General features: G+C 41.3%; 1 protein-coding gene across 2 annotated transcripts; it reads right to left on the bottom strand.

The window, feature by feature from the left end:
* Positions 1-727: 727 nt before the first annotated feature.
* On the bottom strand, positions 728-17,684 carry Ogg1 (8-oxoguanine DNA glycosylase). 2 transcript variants are annotated; one of them, XM_075878398.1, is made up of 8 exons: positions 17,450-17,684; positions 16,794-17,180; positions 12,165-12,252; positions 7,730-7,921; positions 3,106-3,250; positions 2,691-2,740; positions 2,487-2,624; positions 728-851 (listed from the first exon to the last, which is right to left on the bottom strand). In XM_075878398.1, the coding sequence occupies exons 1-7, from the start codon at positions 17,527-17,529 to the stop codon at positions 2,544-2,546; spliced, it is 1,023 nt and encodes a 340-aa protein (XP_075734513.1). In that variant the 5' UTR covers positions 17,530-17,684; the 3' UTR covers positions 728-851; positions 2,487-2,543. The 2 variants fall into 2 exon arrangements, with proteins under 2 accessions (XP_075734513.1, XP_037284697.2); XM_037428800.2 differs by having other exon boundaries at positions 728-787; positions 17,450-17,683.
* Between the last annotated feature and the right edge of the window lie 1,181 nt (positions 17,685-18,865).

The raw sequence follows: 18,865 nt of genomic DNA, 5'->3' as shown, positions 1-18,865 counted from the left end.
GTTCAGTAAACCAAAGGGACATAATTTTAGTTTTTATAACATTCAAAGGCAGTTATTGAAGTAACATAGCTGATGCAGGCTAGGACAAGTAAAACAGTGTTTATTTCAAAGACGTACGATCGTCGTCTTCGTCATTCTACAAAAGGCTGTATGCACGCGGTGTGCAGATCCGCCCAGACAAAATTCCGCAGTTACCACATTAAGGGGTTAAGCACCGGCATAACATTGACTTTAGCCTGATGAAAAAGCTGTCATGAAACAGTCATGAACAGCTTTAGCTCCACTTTTTTAGATAGATGGTGCCATAAGCCAAATGAATTACACTTCCCAATGTGACCTATAACCGTTTGACAGTCTAGCCTTAGTTCTTGCAGGCCGATTTTTTATGCCTCTTACCACAAAAACCTAATGGACTGCTGCGAAATGCCATAAGATTTCAGACTATTAACTGGTAAACACCTGTTAACCATACAAATATCACCAATGCCTGCATTGTCACAGCATGGTCATTGAAATGTCTTCAGAAAAAGAAAGCACTCTTTCTGCAAGCTGCCACATTTATGATCACAGGATTACTCGAAGAATGACCGAGCAAGCAGGTATCACTAGTCATGAGAAATCTTGGCTCCTTTTTTTTGAAAGGGCTCAACTGAGTAGAGAGAAAAATTTGATTCCTGTTTGCTTTTTGAAGTAATTGTCTATGAGAGAAGAAAAAAGGTCTTCCACGTGCTTGGATAAAACATTTATTTTCAAAAGGTGTCTCTTCTTTGTTCTTGTCTTTGTTTTCCTGTAAAACCAACAGTATGACTTCATCGAGAAAGCTGAGGGCAGGAGGATGGCAATATGCTGTACTAAAAATTAAAAAGAAGTGCATTATGCAGACGTACAGTTTTGGCTGCACATAGTCGAACAAGCTACACTCTGCAGAGCTGCAAGCCAGGCTGTCACAGAAGCAGATGCACTATCTACAAGGCCATTACATAAAGCAGCGGTCTCAAAAACATGGTTTGCAGACACCTTGCTAGCAGCCCAAGCTCACGTGACAGTCTTCGTTCCATATATTTTTTTTCAGTAAGTCTATTCATGGACCACATAGATGTGATTGCCACTGATTGGTCTCAATCATTCCTTTCTTGGGGCACCTCATGTGGTCACCATGCTGTAAAGCATAACTGTAGAACATGAACTCTAATAATTCTGCATCAGCATCTCGATTACAGTTATTCTGGAGATCAGTATTGATATCTTTCAGAAATCAATTAAATCCCCTTTTCAGAAGTAACCCATATATTACATATGAGAAATGCTTGCTTTCAAATGGCAACGTCAGCTGACACTTTGTTCAAATTAAGCCTCCCCACCCACTGCCACTCTGACCTGATTCACTGTCCCAGCCCTCATGAAACTAAACTTCGTCACTGCGGACTGCTGGCAGAGATGAGTTTGAGACCCCCAACATTGAGCTCGAGTTGTGCCATGCATTGCACATGCATGGCAGAACTTGATTAAGCACAAACATTTTAAGACTCTTCAAGCTTTCTCCACCTCAACATTTCTGAAATTTCTCTGGTCACATAATTCGCTAATCTACATATAATGCTAGTCTACAAATCCAAAAGTTGATATGGCTTTTATGAAAGACCACTTCAATATCCTTATCACAATAAGCCCACTAAAACCCTTTCAAGGTCGATTTTTTTGGCAAGATGAAACCCAAAAATGTACTTCTTTATTGCTGAATTAAGTTCTCTGGATGAATCTATTTAAGAAAGATATTGTCAAACATTGTTTTGGGTAACCATAAAGTGATAAAACAATCACTTGTATTGCTACATACACATGGTTTATTCGTAACAATGAGATAAACTGTAAAAAAAAAAACTACACTACTGTTCAAAATTGTGAGTTGAAATAAAGGTCTCTGTAGTTTGCAGACTTACAAAAATAAGTGCGCGAAGTGGCATTAGGTGGAAACATGGAGAAAAAGTCGCTTTTGATCCAGTCAGCATCATCTCACCGTGCATGCTCTCAATGTCCAAGTAAAATTAATTCGAGAGTAACTCTTCGCATGACGGGCTGACATTTACTGAATCAGATTCTTATTTGGCAGTTAAGCGGCAGTACGGAGGAATCCCCACTAGACTCACGGCAGAGAAACCGGCGTGCACTTCTATATTAAAATCAAACTGCGCAGGTGAGTGCACTTAAGAAAACTGTGTAGTTGTGAGTGCGTCCGGAAAGCAAAAAATTGTCCGAAACCTATAATAGTCCTTTGTCTTATTACAAACCACAGTGCAAGTGGAAATGCAGCAGTCTTGCAGTTTATTTTTCCCTGAATATGTTCTGAATACTAAGTTATGCTATCAAACATGCACAATTTCTAAATTTAGCACTCATTATTGAAAAGAGCTATAACACCTCAAGCAAACATTTTCTTTACTAGTAGAGGACTGTACACACTATGAAAAATGAAAGATTATGCTTACCTTTGAACGTGCCAAGGTTAGATCACACTATGCAAGAAAATAACCTTGCCTGCTGTATTAAGGGACACTATCTTCTAGGTTTTCAGGTTCTGATGAGCTGGACTTCGCATGTTTCTTCAAATCGGAGGTGAAAAGCACCTGAAAATCAAGCAGTTTCGTTATTAAAAATGCTGTAAAACTTACAAATGGCAAGTCAACACTTACAGACTGTGCCCAGCCAGCATAGGGGCCAAAGCGTTTCCTGAAGTGGTCACCTAAAACAGTCAACAAGAATATTTCTTAAAAGAGATTTATTACTGAGCCTGTTATTTCATTCTCAGCTAAAAACCTTATGAAAATAACTAAAGTGGCAATTATATAGGATATATCTTTAAATAACATAATTCAAACAATACAGCACACCAGTAGAAGATATTTGGATAAATATCTGTGGTTCTCCAAGTAAAAATGTTTATTTTTGAATGCTTTCAACATGCCTGAAAATATGGACAAGCATATTGTAAGAACATAGTGACAATACTGCACAATAAATTTTCCAAGGCGCTCTTTTGCCAGCATGACACCAAGAAATTAATACATCTATATCCCTCATAATTAGTGACATGCAAACCTCACTTACCAATTTCTTTATAGGCAACTGCTGAAAGATTCTTCAGGGACTTAAGGTGAGGCAGGTAGTGCCGAGTAGCCATGCGCCAGACATGTACATCAATTGGCACTGCCTCTGTCTTATCCAGAGCCATCAAGCATACACAGTCAGCCACCTGGCACACAGTAACACATAATGAACAATTAATACAGAAACTTATTACTATGTCAATACACAAAAATAAATGCTAACATCGACACTGCCACTAACAGGCTTTCAACTTTCATCATTGGCACATGGCAGCATATTCACCCATATCAACGTTACAGCATAACGATACCCTGTTGCTACTATTACAAACACCAGCAACCACAACTATGCTCTCCCTCAGGCTGGTTGCAGCAGGGTGGAAACTTGGAGGTGTAAGCAAGTCATATTCTCATGCGGCAAAACACAATTCTAAATATAATATCCTTACAATCGGGATAGTTGAGACGTTTACATTATGCCTTTAATTATTGTATTAGTAAACATCGCCAGTAATTGTGGTAACAAAGAAACCTGGCAGTGCCCATAAAGACATAACTGCCTGCTACGATTCGGATTCACACATCCTACATACCCACTGTCCTGACAGCAGTAAATGAATGATAAAATCAGCTATAGCTTTGTGTCTTGTCACACTGAGGACAAAGCACTACGTATATCTTGTCCCTATTATTGAGATCAGTTGTTTGTTCAGCCACGTCTTTTAAGCTTAGCCTCAGAAAATTTGAGAGATCTTCGACACAATGTAATATGGTAATCAGTGGTCTGTTGTCCAAGCATTGAGACAAAAATATTGTAACAGAAATAAAATGAGAGTTGATAACAGAACGGCTTTCAGCCTGACAGTCAAGATCGAGCCGAACGTCTTTGTCCTCTTTTACCAACAGTAAATTGTCTGCCACACATAAATATGCATAATGATGGAACTGTAGGCGCACAGCAGTCAGATATGTAACGTATGCACTTGTCAAAGTGAAGTAAGTGCAAGCATAAATTTATAATCTGCAAGTGCCACAGCGCATATACCAACGGCTTGATAAATTCGCGGAGGAAGACATGAGCTTCAATCGGTGCCACCATGTTTTTTTTTCCCCCCCCCCAGGGCTGCTGTCTGCTTGCTTCACTCACCCAATGCATGCAAACGGACACCATGAAGACGCCAAGTAGTTGATGTGGCATGAATGAATACATCTTGAAATACTTTCACACTTTTTATTGGCTCACCAGCCCTGCAGCCTCCACATTGCTGCAACTAACTTGCGAGATGAATAGTACAGGTCTGTCCACTGTTAGAGGAAACACGTGAGCGCGTGGCCTGCACTCGGCGGCGGCTGCATACAGCACCATCGACCGACAGTGGAATAAAACACGTTCGCTTTCTCCGTCATCTATTGCCAAACACGATAACGAGTCATGGCCGGTAGGCAAGCACTATTAGATTACGCTCTTTTCCGCTAGCACAAAGGGCGATGCCTGCGGTGCGTCGGCAGCTGCCTACAAAGTGACCATGTCGGCAGCTGCCAACAAAGTGACCATGGTGTGCGAGCACGGCGCAAGCTGCAGGCATCGCCCAACATTGCTAGTTGAGCGAGCGGTGAGGGAGTGTAATCTAGCAGCGCTTGTCAACTGGCCATGAATCATTTTCTTGGCTGGCAATAGATGACCCCGAAAGCGATAGTTTTTCCCTTGGCTGTCACTGATGATGCTGTAGGCACCGCCGCAGAGCGCAGGCCACACCCTAACATGTTCCCTTTAACAGTGGACTGACCTGTACACATAGGTATATGCAGTTTACTGAACTCCGTTATGTTTATCAGGATGAAATGCTTTGTCATTATTAAAACCTGCTTATTGCTTTCATATGCTGAAAAGCCTACACAGGTAGCACCAAAGCAGGGAAAAGTGTGTTTGCACCTAGCACATGGTGCAGCAACAGTGCTCAGTGTTATGAAAATGCTAAATGCTCTGGTGTTGTCTGCTAGGTGTACTCCTTGATGTAACCTTTCTAAGCCAGTCAGTCATCTCAAAACTAGAGCAGCCACTGACATTTACAATAAGGACAAAACATTATAATTTGTCCTTAGAGTGAAGTCAGGCTAAGTGAGGTATATGCAGTTTACTGAACTCCATTATGTTTATTAGGATGGAATACTTTGTCATTATTAAAACCTGCTTATTGCTTTCATATGCTGAAAAGCCTACACAGGTAGTACCAAAGCAGGGAAAAGTGTGTTTGCACCTAGCACATGGTGCAGCAACACTGCCCAATGTTATTAAAATGCTAAATGCTCTGGTGTTATATGCTAGGTGTACTCCTTGATGTAACCTTTCTAAGCCAGTCAGTCATCTCAAAACTAGAGCAGCCACTGACATTTACAATAAGGACAAAACATTATTTATAATATGTCCTTAGAGTGAAGTCAGGCTAAGTGACGTCTCACTTGACCTTTTTTTTTGGTTACTGTCACAGCTGGGAGCAAGTAACACAGAAAAAACTGAAACAAATTAAGCAGCCTGGATGCTGCCATGTTCTTATATAGTCCCAGAAAACTTGGTGGAGTCAGAAAAACTCCACAGAAGCACAATCATAGCAGCTGCTATCAGTAACAGTGAGACACTGATTGCAAGCTTTGGCATGTAAGAGCATAAATTTTAAATTATCAGGTGTCACTGCTTTGCAGAGCTACGAATATGGACAGAGAGCTCTCAGATGATCAGATGACCTCATTAGATGTGCACTACTTAGGAAATAATTACACATAAAATTACTATTAAAGGAGCACTGACATTATTTTTAGGCATTGCAAAAGGCACATATTTCGTTTTCTTGGCAAGCAGTGTTCACACTCTCCCCACACCGCGGCCAGGAAACACAGATAAAATATTTTAGTTTGCATTTAAAGTTTTCATCGCTCAGAATCTGCAAGACAGCCTCATCACAATGGACATTATCATGATTAATCAACACAGTTTATTGTTTTTACGAACTCCGCATTTTGCATGTGGCAGAAATCACTATAGGAGTCAATGGATGACAATTCATTTGTCATTGTTAATGTGCACCCCCTGCTAATGACAGCAGCTACTAGCATGTCACGAGTTGCTGACCCTACATGACTTAAACCAATGTCGGACTGCGTGACAAGCGACTATGAAACTGCCCCTTTGAACTGAAACGAAAGTGTTTTTTTTTAAGCTAATGGTTTTAAAGATATTGTAAGAAATAAGAGACACAGAGACAGCACCGGATCTTGGGTCAGCTGTTCTGGTCTTCGTTTTCCTCTACCTCGCCCAAGCTTTCCCGCATGCCGGAAGCCCAGTGTCATTCTTCATCACACTTATCCATGACTGCGAGCGTGCAGAGATGTCGACAGTGCTTCTGGTCAGTGGCTGCATCGCAGTGATTAGTCACGGCCACGCTGCGACTCTGCTTGGGTATCTGCCTCTGTGTTGTCTGACGGCCAAAATAGACTCTGTCGCTGTGGTTGGTCTATTCCATGTGGTGCCTTATGAAAACTTGACAACGATTTTTCCGGTGGGCGGTGTTGGCTACAGCAGGGTGGCCTGTCCTGACCACACTGCAACTTGTTTGGGATAACTGCCCAAGTGCCTCCAGTCCGTGACACCGCTTGAATTGCTGTAGCCCGTCTCGGCCACGCTGGGGCTTAGACTGAAACTTTGTCAATGCAGTCTTTGACGAGCGGTCTCAGGCATGATGAGGCAACGCATGAGAAGCTGGTTCATTTGTCTCTGTTGGACGAAGTTGGCTGTTTTTGCATGGTCGCATAACCGACAGGCGCTGGCGCTGTCGTGCTGCCACGAATAGTTTTTCCAGAGCAGTTGCCAATACTGAAGGCCTGCGACAGGAGCAAGACAGTCTGATTGGTGGTCTGATGCATCTTTGATGGCCTCTCCCACTCATGCGTGTTTCATCTGCGCAGTGCAGATGGCACAGAAGACGTGGCAAACAACCCCGGTCACACTGATGAACCGCGACGACGGGGTGAGCTTCAGCTTTGGTTTGCGACGTTTCCAATGTGTAGTTTTTCTCGTAGGCATACAAGTGGGGTTTCAACCAGAGGATCTTGATAAACAGGTGCGCACAGATGAGCCACCCTGCTCAGCGACCACAGCTTTGGAGAGAGGCTAGGACTATACGGGCAAGTCTTCCATGATAATTACACTTGCCGCTTTAGCTTCCATGTAAGGCACCGTGTTCCGCAGTAGGTCACTGGCTTCGCGTGGGGGGGCGCCTGAGCTACCGCACACCTGAATCCCGGTGTCGCTCTTCATCACACTACATTCAATGCATTCAGAGGCAACACAATACTCCTTTCAGGGTTTCCAACACTGGTGTTTTTATTTAGAGTAACAATACAAGAAATTCTCAATTAAGTGTCAGTACCACTATAAATATGAACCATCAGCAGTAGTGGTGGTAGTACAGGACACCACAGATAAGGATTGATGAATCTATATTATAAGATTATCCTTTTAGAAATCTCCCATTTAAATGTGTGTTTTTGTGCTACTGGTGCAGTCATGAGATGAGCTGAAGCAAAAGTGCGATGATTAGAGGTGGCCAAATAATTTCTCAAAATCATACCTTTGCACCAACGCCAGGAAGTTCAATGAGTTGGCGATGTGCCTCAGCATAAGGGGCAGCTCTAAGCGACTGCAACCACATAGGATCACGTGCAGCAAGTGCCTTGGCCGTGCCATGCACATATTTTGCTCTGTATCCAAAACCAGCAGCCCTCAGTTCTGCCTCAACCCCTTCTCGATCCATTTGTGTTGCCTGTGAGGACATACCATCGTGGCTTCATTTTATAACATATAATACGTATTGCAAATGTACCTCTGCTTGAATAGGTCACACAGCATCATCAGTGCCGTTTAGCACTTTTGGTTAGTTTCACGTTTGAATATCAGGGGCACAGGAGATTTTATTTAAAAAAAAACATATTGGGTGTCTCAGCTAACTATGACAAAAAATTTATAAGTTATATTTTATTCATTAGCAAGTATTAACCGATCAACTCACATTAATTACCTGACTGTTTAATCATTGCTTTAGTCAGTAAAATATTGACTTTAATTTGCAGGCCACCTCAAATAACCTCTGAATCAAGCATTTATTTTGTGCTGAAACTTGCCTGGCTGTATATTCTGAGAAAAAAGAACAGCCCGCGAGACACACCAAGTACTCAAGCCCTTCCAAGCATTTATTGGTTGATACACTGCTGCATTTATCCATCGCCACATTGTACAGGGCTTGATGATCTATTATAGATGCGGCATGAAAACTGACTGCCGACGCATCCATCGAAGAGCATCAAGCCCTGAGCAACGTGGCGATGAATGAATGCAGCTGTGAAACCTGCCCAATCCTTTCAGAATTAATAATATCTAGCATCATAAGCAAGTATTCACACCTTAACACTAATTATATGAATGCGTAATTAGTGGTTATTGGATGCTGAGTAAATATGCTATCAAGTTTTAATGAGTTATTCTAGTGCATTATACAAGATTGATTCTGTGAAATCAGTAAGGGATTATGGAAAAAATATCTTTCTTGAAAGTCATTAAAATAATAATGCAACACATATTAGCTATTGCAATGAAGAAAGCAACACTGAAGCAGAAAATTTTAATCATCTGACGTCTTTGGAAAGGAAGAATGTTGTAACAACTTGTAGAAACAAGAGCACATATCATACTTTTGAACTTATGATGACAGGCTCAGGCAACACCTTTTTTCATATGCTCTTTAGATCTTTACTTAATTTTGCAATGTGGATAAAAGAAATTAGGTCTTCGAGATTTGCCCCTATCGTTTGAAGTGTCTAATTTAACTGCAAACAGTGTCTTGGTTAGAAAACTGGGCAGTGATATATAATGTGAATCATTCTTTGCCTTATTTTTGGGCCCTTTGTGGTGGTAGGCTCTTATCTAGTAAAAATTTTGAGTGAAGGTGTAATTGAGCATCTGTTTTATGGAAAAGCAGCGAGATGCTTTTAAGAAAATTGTGGCACGTATATTTTTCTTGCTTCAAAACACATTAGCTCAGTGAAATGTTTCACACAAGTCAAGTGTCCGTTTAACTTCTCTTTTGGCTGCTGATGGCTTGAACGTTAAACGACACCTCATTCAAGAATGGGCCCACATGACCTGCAGGTCGCGGAATCAAATCCCGGCTACATTGGCCGCATTTTTTATAGTAGTGGAAAGGCTTGAGGCTTGTATGTTTAGATATAGGTGCATGTTAAAGAATTTAAGGTGGTAAAAATTTCTGAAGCCCTCCACTATGGCGTCTCTCATAACCATATGATGGTTTTGAGATGTTAAAACCCAACAATTATTAAAATTAACCCACGTTCTCTGGTGGTTTCTTTGTGACATCTAGTACTGTTAAATGGTTGTTCTGTGATGTTGTACTGCCTTTAGAATAAGCCTAGACATAACAGGTTTTAATATTCTTCACCAAAGTACACAAACCATTGTTGTTTTAAAGGGACAGTAATGAGAAAAACAATTTGTCCCACATTAGTCAACAACCTTTTCACAATACTGAAACCAAAACTCTTGTACAAAGAAGAAGCTTGAAAGGTGAGAAAATATGCATAAAAAAATACCTGCACATCACCGCGAGTTGGTCCAGTTAAGTTCCTGCACCAACTTGCTGTGATGCAGATTTTGATGTCTACCAAGACCTATATAGTTCTTAATAAAAATCAAGTACATCATCATCTCAGGGAGCACCAGAGACTTGATATATAAAGTATTAGGAAATTCTGTTGAGCCAATGTGGGAAAAAAAAAACACCACTGAAATCTCTGACGGCTGCGTAAAATTCATGAGCAGAGATTCTGGTGCGAAAATTAGAAATTAAACTTCGAAATTTATTTTTGCTCTTAAGAAAACCTACGATGATTAAAGGGACACTAAAGATAAATGTGCTGAAAAAGCGGTCCATAAACCTCGTAAGTGCTTATTTTAAAGTAAAATCATGTTTTAGTGGTCAGAATTCCATTAGCGCACTTCAAATTTCCTGCCTGAAGTCGTCCGTTGCACGTCACTATTGCCGTGCACAACGTTGCCAAGCTTTACTGCGTGGCTGCCGACACTAGTTGCAGCAGAACGAAAGAAGCGGGAGCCACAGCAGCAACAACGGCCATTGAACAATTTCTTGCCATGGCTTCCGAGATGGCAGGTGCGTTTGATTCAATTAGGCCCCACTAGATGGCACGACCTGTCCAGTTTAACCAGGTGAAAACTTTTAAACCACTCGCGTCATTCCCCGTAGTAACGTCCGGCGATTCTTTCTTACATGAATCCAACAGAAACAAACAAGCAGCATTTTATTATATTTCTTGGTGCATGGAAGGTTTTTTATTTAGTGCAGCTAGTTCGATTACAAGTGATTAAATGTAGGCGATAACCCTGACGTCATTGGGATTATTTTGCAAATGTCCTACTCATGGCCCAAGTGCTCTGTTGCATTTACCTTAATTTCTTGTCAAGTAGGGCACTGCTGTTGATATTATTGTTTTCGATGTTGTCATACATTGAGCTTTCACTCTGACATAAACTGTTGTTTGCCTTTAGTGTCCCTTTAAGTTAAAGACAGTAGTGTTTTCATAGAAGAACTTAACAGTTTAAATTGATTCACTGTTTCTGTTTCATGTCTCCTAATACTGACACATCTATGGTCTGTCACCCGCTAAAGCTTACGGGATCTGCAGCGCATGGCGGAGTGGCAAAAAACTTCATTGCTGTGCAACCTACCATGACGCGGTGCCGTGTTAAGGCTATCGAACGCGACCTAGGCCATTAGCAACGACGTGTTTAGAGAACTCGCTGTTGCAAAATGTAATTGCGGAGTCTGTGGTCTCAAAAGCCTCAACACTGTAGCGTGTGCATCAGTGTAGGTGACGCAGCAATGCGGTTTTCTATCACTCTATCATGTGCTGCAGATCCCATAAACACCCATGAGCAAAGTATATGAACCATTGCCGTCCACATTCTTTTGCCGTCTGGTGGTGAGCCATCTGCTGTCGAAAACATTTCTCTGATAAATTTTTCAACAACAATGCTTTCAACAGCAGATGGCTCACCACTAGATGGCGATATCGACACGTGCTCCCATGGTCTCTATACTTTTGCTCATGCATGTACACATGATTGTATAACACTAAATTTAAATTGCACATGACATGACAACCCACGCTTCCCTTGGTAATACTTTATATATAATTCAGTTCACTACAAATTTAGAACTCAAAAAATAGGCATGTAACAAAGTCACACGTAGTCGCAAAGTAAAATTCCTACTTTTCCCATCATACATAATAGTCACTGTGATCATGCTGCAGCCTTGCCCTGCATAACCTCGTCACACATAACTTGTCTCCTTAAACATGTTGGTCTACCTCGTAATGCTTTACGAAACTCCAAACATTGATAAACTGCCAGATACCTCCAAAATGCTTCAACTAATGTAGATTCCCAAAGCACGGAGGGCTTGCATAATTTTTTTTTGTGAAGCAAATTTTCGTAAGCTGCTGTGCCAAGGTTCTTAGATGATGCTGACACACTTAAAGTTTTTGCCTCAACATTTGTATACCTTTGACCTTAGGTCTCGAGTACAGCTTATTATGTATGTTTTATAACCCTAGCTTTTGCCCTGCACTAGAACGTGCATTAGCTACACATTTCGAACATTAGGTTTAATATAATATGCAGGGTTTAGCGTCCCAAAACCACAATACGATTACAAGGGACGCCGCAGTGGAGGGCTCGAGAAATTTCGACTACTTGGTGTTTAAGCTTTAACATGCACTGAAATCCCACATCGATCTCTGCCATTTCACCTCCACTGAAATGGGACCGCCGCAGCTGGGATCAAAACCGCGATGTTCAGGTCAGCAGCCAAGCACCGTGACCGCTGATCCACCGAGGTGAACAGATGATTAGGTATCATAATAAGCCATACAAATATGGACATTTTTATAAAACGTCGATCAAAAATTACATACCGTAGGAAAGGCATAAAAGGACCCTTGTTTGCCCTCAAGAAGCTTAGTTCCATACATGGTGCACAGCTTTTCAACCATAGAGCTAATGCTGAAATACAGAAAACGTGAAAAAAAAAACAAACAAAAAAAAAAACAGAAAGTCATGTTATTGACCCAAAATATGAAAGTTCACATTTGAAAGAGTACTGATATAAATATTAAATAGTTTTGGATTGCTGCTCTAGATAATAACACTAGTGTCAAGAACCATAAAAAGGGTATTGTGATGCCCGGTAATGCATGAAAAAAAAAATATATATACACACACACACACACACACACACACACACACACACACACACACACACACACACACACACACACACACAGTTTCAATGCAATTCAGTTTATTTAAACAAAACATCGCCTAGGTTGCATGAACTAAAGGAAGATTATCTCAGCCTGACTAGGGTCCCTCAACCCATAATTTGCTCAGGTGTAGAGCAGCATAAAAATACAGATTTCTTTCTTTTTTTTTTAGGAATACAAAAGCAAAATTCAATGAACAGAAAGGATATTTGGAACACTCACATTAAAATATAACAGCACAGTCAGCACCAATTACCCACAGCAAGATAAAAAAAATAAGTGCAGTACTGAAACCAGGAATATATTAGGTCAAAACATTAAGCACAGTACAAAATGCAGACTGAAAGAAATGAGTGAATTTTACAGAATTAAACTAAAATACAAAAACACTATAATAAATATTTGTAATTGATAACATATTTAGGGCACAGTACAAGACAAAAAGTACATTTTAAGATTTTTTTTTAGAATGTTTTTAGTATTACTTTGTTTTAAATGTTCACAGACTTAGATATAGTTATGGAATTGATTAGATATTTAATATGACAAGGCTTGCTTTCCATAGGTTGTCCTGAATAATGGCAGTGGAACTATTCAAAATGTAGAGAGTAGGAAGAACCACTTGGGTAGCAATGCTCCATATGACGGCCCACATTGTTTCCAATCTTTTGCCCATGTATATGATGAGCTTAAGATGTGTCCGTTCTATAACGGACACATTCTATGCTACCGTGAATAAGTTGACAGAAAAGAAATAGGAGTGGGGTTTCTTATACATAATAGTATCGCTGGCAACATAGAGGAATACTGTAGCATCATTAAGAAGGTGGCAAGTATTGTAATTAAGTTTAACAAAAGCTGAAAGATGGTGCACAGGCCTACGTGCCTACATCGAGCCACGATGATCATATAGTTGAATGCTTCTACAAAGACATTGAGCCAGCAATCAATTAGGACACAGTATACTACAATGATGGGCGACTTTCATGCCAAAATAGGCAAGAAACAGGCCAGAGACCATGCAGTGGGGAAATATGAAATCTGCTCTATAAATGCCAGAGGGGAGTTATTAGTAGAGTTTGCAGAATGTAATAATTTATGGATTTTGAATACCTTTTTCAGAAAACGGGCTAACTGTAAGTAGACGTGGCAAAGCCTTAAAATGAAATGGACTTCATTCTGTGTGCACACCCAGGCATTGTACAAATTGTAGAAGTAGCTGGCAAGACCCGAAGCAGTCACCAATGAATGATAAGAGCTTCAATTCACCTAGATTTAAAAAGCAAATGCATACTGATATGCAAAAAGCCAATTAATGAGCTAGCAGTGAAAGGGAAAGTACAGGAATCCAGAGTTTTGCTTCAGAATAGATTCACGGTTCTAAATAAAGTAACGGGTGTTAGCGTTAACACAATGAATGATAATCTTACTAGTATCATCAAATATTATACAATGGAAGTCGGAGGTAGAGTCACTAGACAGGACACAGGCAAATTATCTTAGGTGATGACAAACCGTGAAAGCCTCAAATGAAACCGACAAAATAGAGCTAGTGGAGCTTTCGAAGTTAATCAATAGGCGTAAGGTAGCCGACATCAGATGGTATAACAAAGAATCTATAAGGCTGTAAAAATCAGCAGAGGTCTAGACGCTGCGAAGGCAAACTTGTGCACAAGCAAAAATCAGATGTATGCATTAAGGAACAAGGAAGGTAATGTCATAACCAATATGAATAGGATAGCTGAGGTGGCGGAGGAGTTATACAGAGAGCTGTACAGAAGCTGAATCAACCAGGATGATACCATAAGAAGCAATAATAGCCGAGAGGGATTTGACATCCTACCGGTAACAAAAGGGGAAGTAATGAAAGCCCTAGAAGGAATGCAAAGAGGCAAAGCCGCTGGTGAGGATAAGGTAACAACGGACCAGCTGAAAGATGAAGGAGAAATTGTTTTAGAAAATTAGGACACCTTACATACAAAGGGTCTCTTGACGAGAAGGGTACCAGAATCTCGACAGAACGCAACATCATCTTAATGCATAAGAAAGTAGATGTCAAGGACTTGAAAAATTACAGGCCGATCAGCTTACTGTCCGTTCTTTACAAACAATTCACAAAAATAATAGCTAATAAAATTAAGGCATCATTAGAGTTTAATCAACCAATGAACCAAGAAGAATTTGGTGCACGCTACTCCACAATAGATCATATTCATACTATCAATCAGATAACAAAGAAATGTGCGGAATACAACCAGTTCCTATACATAGCTTTCATAGATTACCAAGAAGGCGTTTGATTTAGTCGAGACATCAGCAGTGACGCAAGCACTATGGAATCAGGGCATCGATGAACCCTACATAAACATACTGGAAGAAATCTAGAGAATCCACAGCCTCCATAGTTCTCCATAAAGAAAGAGAGAATACCAATAAAGAGGGGTGTAAGGTAGGGAGACACGATTTCTCAATGCTATTCACCATGTGTTTACAGGAGGTTTTCAGAGCCCTAGATTGGGAAACGTTAGGCATAAGAGTTAATGGACAGTATCTTAATAGCCTGCGATTTGCAAATGTCATTTCCTTGATGAGTAACTCAGAGGACGAATTACAGCTCATTATTACTGAACTGGACACAGAAAGCAAAAGAGTAGGTCGGAAAATTAATAGTGATAATACTAAAGTAATGTACAACAGTCTCGGCAGAAAACAGCACTTTGCGATAGGTGGAAAGGCACTGGAAGTTGTAAAGGAATATGTCTACTTAGGATAGGTAATAACCACGCAGCCGAACCATGAGGGTGAAATAACTAGAATAAGGATTGGGTGGATCGCATTCGGCAAGCATTCTAAAATCATGAATGGTATTCTGCCACTAACCCTCAAGAGGAAGGCATATAACAGCTGCATCTTGCCGGTACTTACCTACGGAGCAGAAACCTGGAGGCTTACAAAGAGGGTTCAGCATAAATTGAGGACGATGCAGCGAGCGATGGAAAAGAAAATAACAGGCGTAACCTTAAGAGATGAGAAGAGAGTTGAACGACAGCCTATCACAGACCATGCAACAATGTACAGGCTCCAGCACCAGAACTAGCTCCAGCACCAAAGCTGGCTGTGCTCCCCCCTCCATGGAAGCTCGGGCCTTTTGTCAATCACACTTGGCTCGCGCGGCGTGCAAACTGGACGTGGCAGCTGCGCAGACTGTCTCCAGCAGTAGGCACGGCTGATAAGTAACGGCACATCATATGCAACAGCGTGGAGGGTTTTGTGCGCACACCCGTCATTTTAACACATCAAGAGCTTCGCTCTTAAAATGGAGGAGTGTGTTCCCTAGGTTGCAGATTTCCTATACAGCATATGCCCTTTTTTTAAAAACTAGGTTGGTTTTTTAAGTCATGCCCCAGTCTAAGTGACAGTAATGTAGATGTGAATGAACAAAAGAGTAATATAACTGAAGCTTTAGCCAGTTTTTTTTTTAATACCACTACTTTAAGATATGACGCAGTTCTGAATCGGGGATAAAGGCCAGCTTTTCAGTGAAGTGTCATTGCAGTGCGACACTACAGGGTAACAGCAACTCGTAATAAATTTGTGGCATATCTGTCATCTACTCATGATCCACATAAACATGATAGGTGAACTGTTGTCCAGCGACTCTGATAGAGATTTCTGTGATTTAGGTGTCATGCAGGACACAGAGTTTGCAAACACAATAGAACTGTGTCGACTCCTCGGGATTACGTCCAATGCCATGGGGCTGGCTCACAGATGCTCAGTGATTAAATATAATTGAGGTTTATTTCAGTCTTTGCAGGATCCCACAAAATTGTTAAAATATCCCTCATGGCATGATAACATCAAAAACATTAAACAGCTACAGCATGGAAAGAGAGAAAAAAAATTGATGTGTTTTCTGACCCCAGTGTCTGGAGAGTGTTTACACTGTTACAAGGAAACAAGAAAATGTACCTTTTGCAATGTCTCAAAATGCTGTCAGTACTCCTTTAACATACAATTCAAGAAAGAAAACAGCACAGATATAAGCATTGCTATCATGGTTCACCATGATATTTTACCTTTGTGATGCTTTCACAGTAAACTTATATAAAGATGGAGTTGCTCAAAATTAAATAGATGATAATGTGTGTGTGTATTCATATTCAAAATGTGCAGGGGCCAAACTAATTAACACGAGCAGTGCTGAAAAGAGATCAATGCATACAGACATTACGGGAATTTTTATGAAGACATTAAATGTAGAAATCGCTTGGAACTAACCGAGTGATGTTGTTGTTAGATGAGCAAATGAAAGCCATCAGAGCCTCAAGGGGCTCTTGTCGCAACACTCTGATTCCAGGGAGGTAATTAGCAGTTGCCTTGAATGTAGTGTCCACTTCACACCATTCAGTATAGAGGCTCTCCAAGTCAACTCCCAGTTGAAAGTAGTCCCTTAAGAGCTCTTCATTTTCTGAATTTGGCGAATTCTCCGCGCGTTTCCGTTTTCTGCTGCGAGGTACTGCGTTTGAATTATCAATATTTGGTGAGCATAGCCCATTATTAACGGCATTAAGCACCCGATAATGAAGATTTCCGTCGTCATCCTGCTTCAGGCACCATACCCTGCCCGCAAAAGTGCTAATCCATTCAGAGTGATGCTTCTTCCACCTGCACGTAGAAAGAAGGCAATCAGCACCTTTTCGAAGTGACAAGTTCGTATGTATTTTTATTCCAGCTGCTACTGTTCACATATGATGAACTGTTCTACAGCCCATCACATGTGAACGAGGAGTTAATAAATCGCAGTAACAAAGCTAACACAAAACAACTCGTGCGGAGGTCCGCGCTGTCAACGTATAGAAATAGACACCTCAAGTGCCCCTTTCCTTCAGTGTCAAGATGCGGTAGGCAGAGAACATGTGCGATTCAGAACTTACCTAAATGCTTGCCCACATGTAAGTGTCACATCAAGGTTGAGCTGTTGAGTGGTGCACTTTATTACTCCTGACAACACCATGATAACGTTTATAATTTCTAGTGCACTAAAAGGTTCTCCGCGAAACTTTTTTCGCCCCCTCAATAATTACAATGAAAAAAAAAATGTGCCAGAGTTGTCTTCACTGTTTGAAGTGGTGGATCAAGCACCAAGGCATGCACAGGCACCAACAGCACTTCGGAAAAGAGCGCGGGCAGATGTGCCGAGCGGCGCGTGAGGCGTTCGCAGTTGATGATGATGATGGCGATTATCGAACCGTGGTCAGAAGTTGAAATAAAAGCGATAACAGTTCGAAACACCCAAAAAGTACCAACAATTACGATACTCACTTGTGTGAAATTTGCGAGCAGCTCTACGTTTGCCTTTACTTCGCGATATTGAGGCGGGGCGCAGCGGCCCCAACGCAGAACCATAGAGTGTGGCAGAACATCTTTCTTCAGTCGCGTGGCACTCACCCACTTCTCATGATCTGGTGTGTCCGCTTCTTCTGACAAAAGTCGAAACTTGACCACTCGGTTCAAACGCTAGCCGTGCTTCCTACTAGGGTCCCACCAGAAATCCTCCTTTCCTCTACGTACGTTGCCTCAAGCGCTTCGCATACTGAACTCTATGCAACCGCTCTCTGCCTTTCCTCCTTCTCAACACTCAAGAACGGGCGTTCGAGAACTGCGCTTGAACACCCTCCCGACGACGTGCAGCCACAGAACACCTACCAGCTTAGCGCTCAGTTTTTATTCTCAGTATCCTGATCAGTCATCTTGATCTGCTATTGGGCGCTTCAGAAGGCCCAGCCTCTGAACCTCTGAATCGGCAGGTATAAGTTCGATGAACAATGCATACTTTCGGCCCAATCTATAAAAGGTGGTTGCGATATCTCAAAACCACCACTGTATGCATCGGGAGCGGTTTTGGATGCGATGCCTCGGGACACAGTTACTAGTGCCAAGTTTCGTGCAACCGTGCATATGAATACTGGTGGCGCTCTTGCGTGACGCACCCTTGACTGCCACCACTGCAGATACGGAACTATACTGCGCTGAACTAAATTCACTTCAAAGTGCTACTTTATTGCTAGAGCAAAAGCATCAGAAGTAATCACATCTGTTCCCGTACAACTGCACGCATGGCGACGGTGGCTCCAGCCAGCATGAAAATTATAGGTAATAGTAGCCTGCAAACGCTTTACAAGGCTTTCTGAAAACGTACAGCAGTTTCACTTCACCATTTAGATATTTTCACAGCGACCTATTCTTCTGTCCGAAACAAATGCTAAAACAAAGTCACAAGTACTGAAGCGGCAAGCGTTATGATTAGGCAAATGTATGTACTACCCACCATTGGCTATGTTGACTGAACA

Source organism: Rhipicephalus microplus, chromosome X, assembly GCF_043290135.1.
Source record: "Rhipicephalus microplus isolate Deutch F79 chromosome X, USDA_Rmic, whole genome shotgun sequence".
In the NCBI taxonomy this organism is placed as follows: Eukaryota; Metazoa; Arthropoda; class Arachnida; order Ixodida; family Ixodidae; genus Rhipicephalus; species Rhipicephalus microplus.
This window is presented reverse-complemented; position numbering and strand designations above follow the sequence as displayed.

Coding starts and splice junctions, on each gene's coding strand:
- Ogg1 (XM_075878398.1), bottom strand. CDS start 17,529: ATGGTGTTGTCAGGAGTAATAAAGTGCACCACTCAACAGCTCAACCTT. Junction 12,253..16,793: donor TCTAACAACAACATCACTCG/GTTAGTTCCAAG, acceptor TCTGTATTTCAG/CATTAGCTCTATGGTTGAAA. Junction 7,922..12,164: donor CCTTTTATGCCTTTCCTACG/GTATGTAATTTT, acceptor ATGTCCTCACAG/GCAACACAAATGGATCGAGA.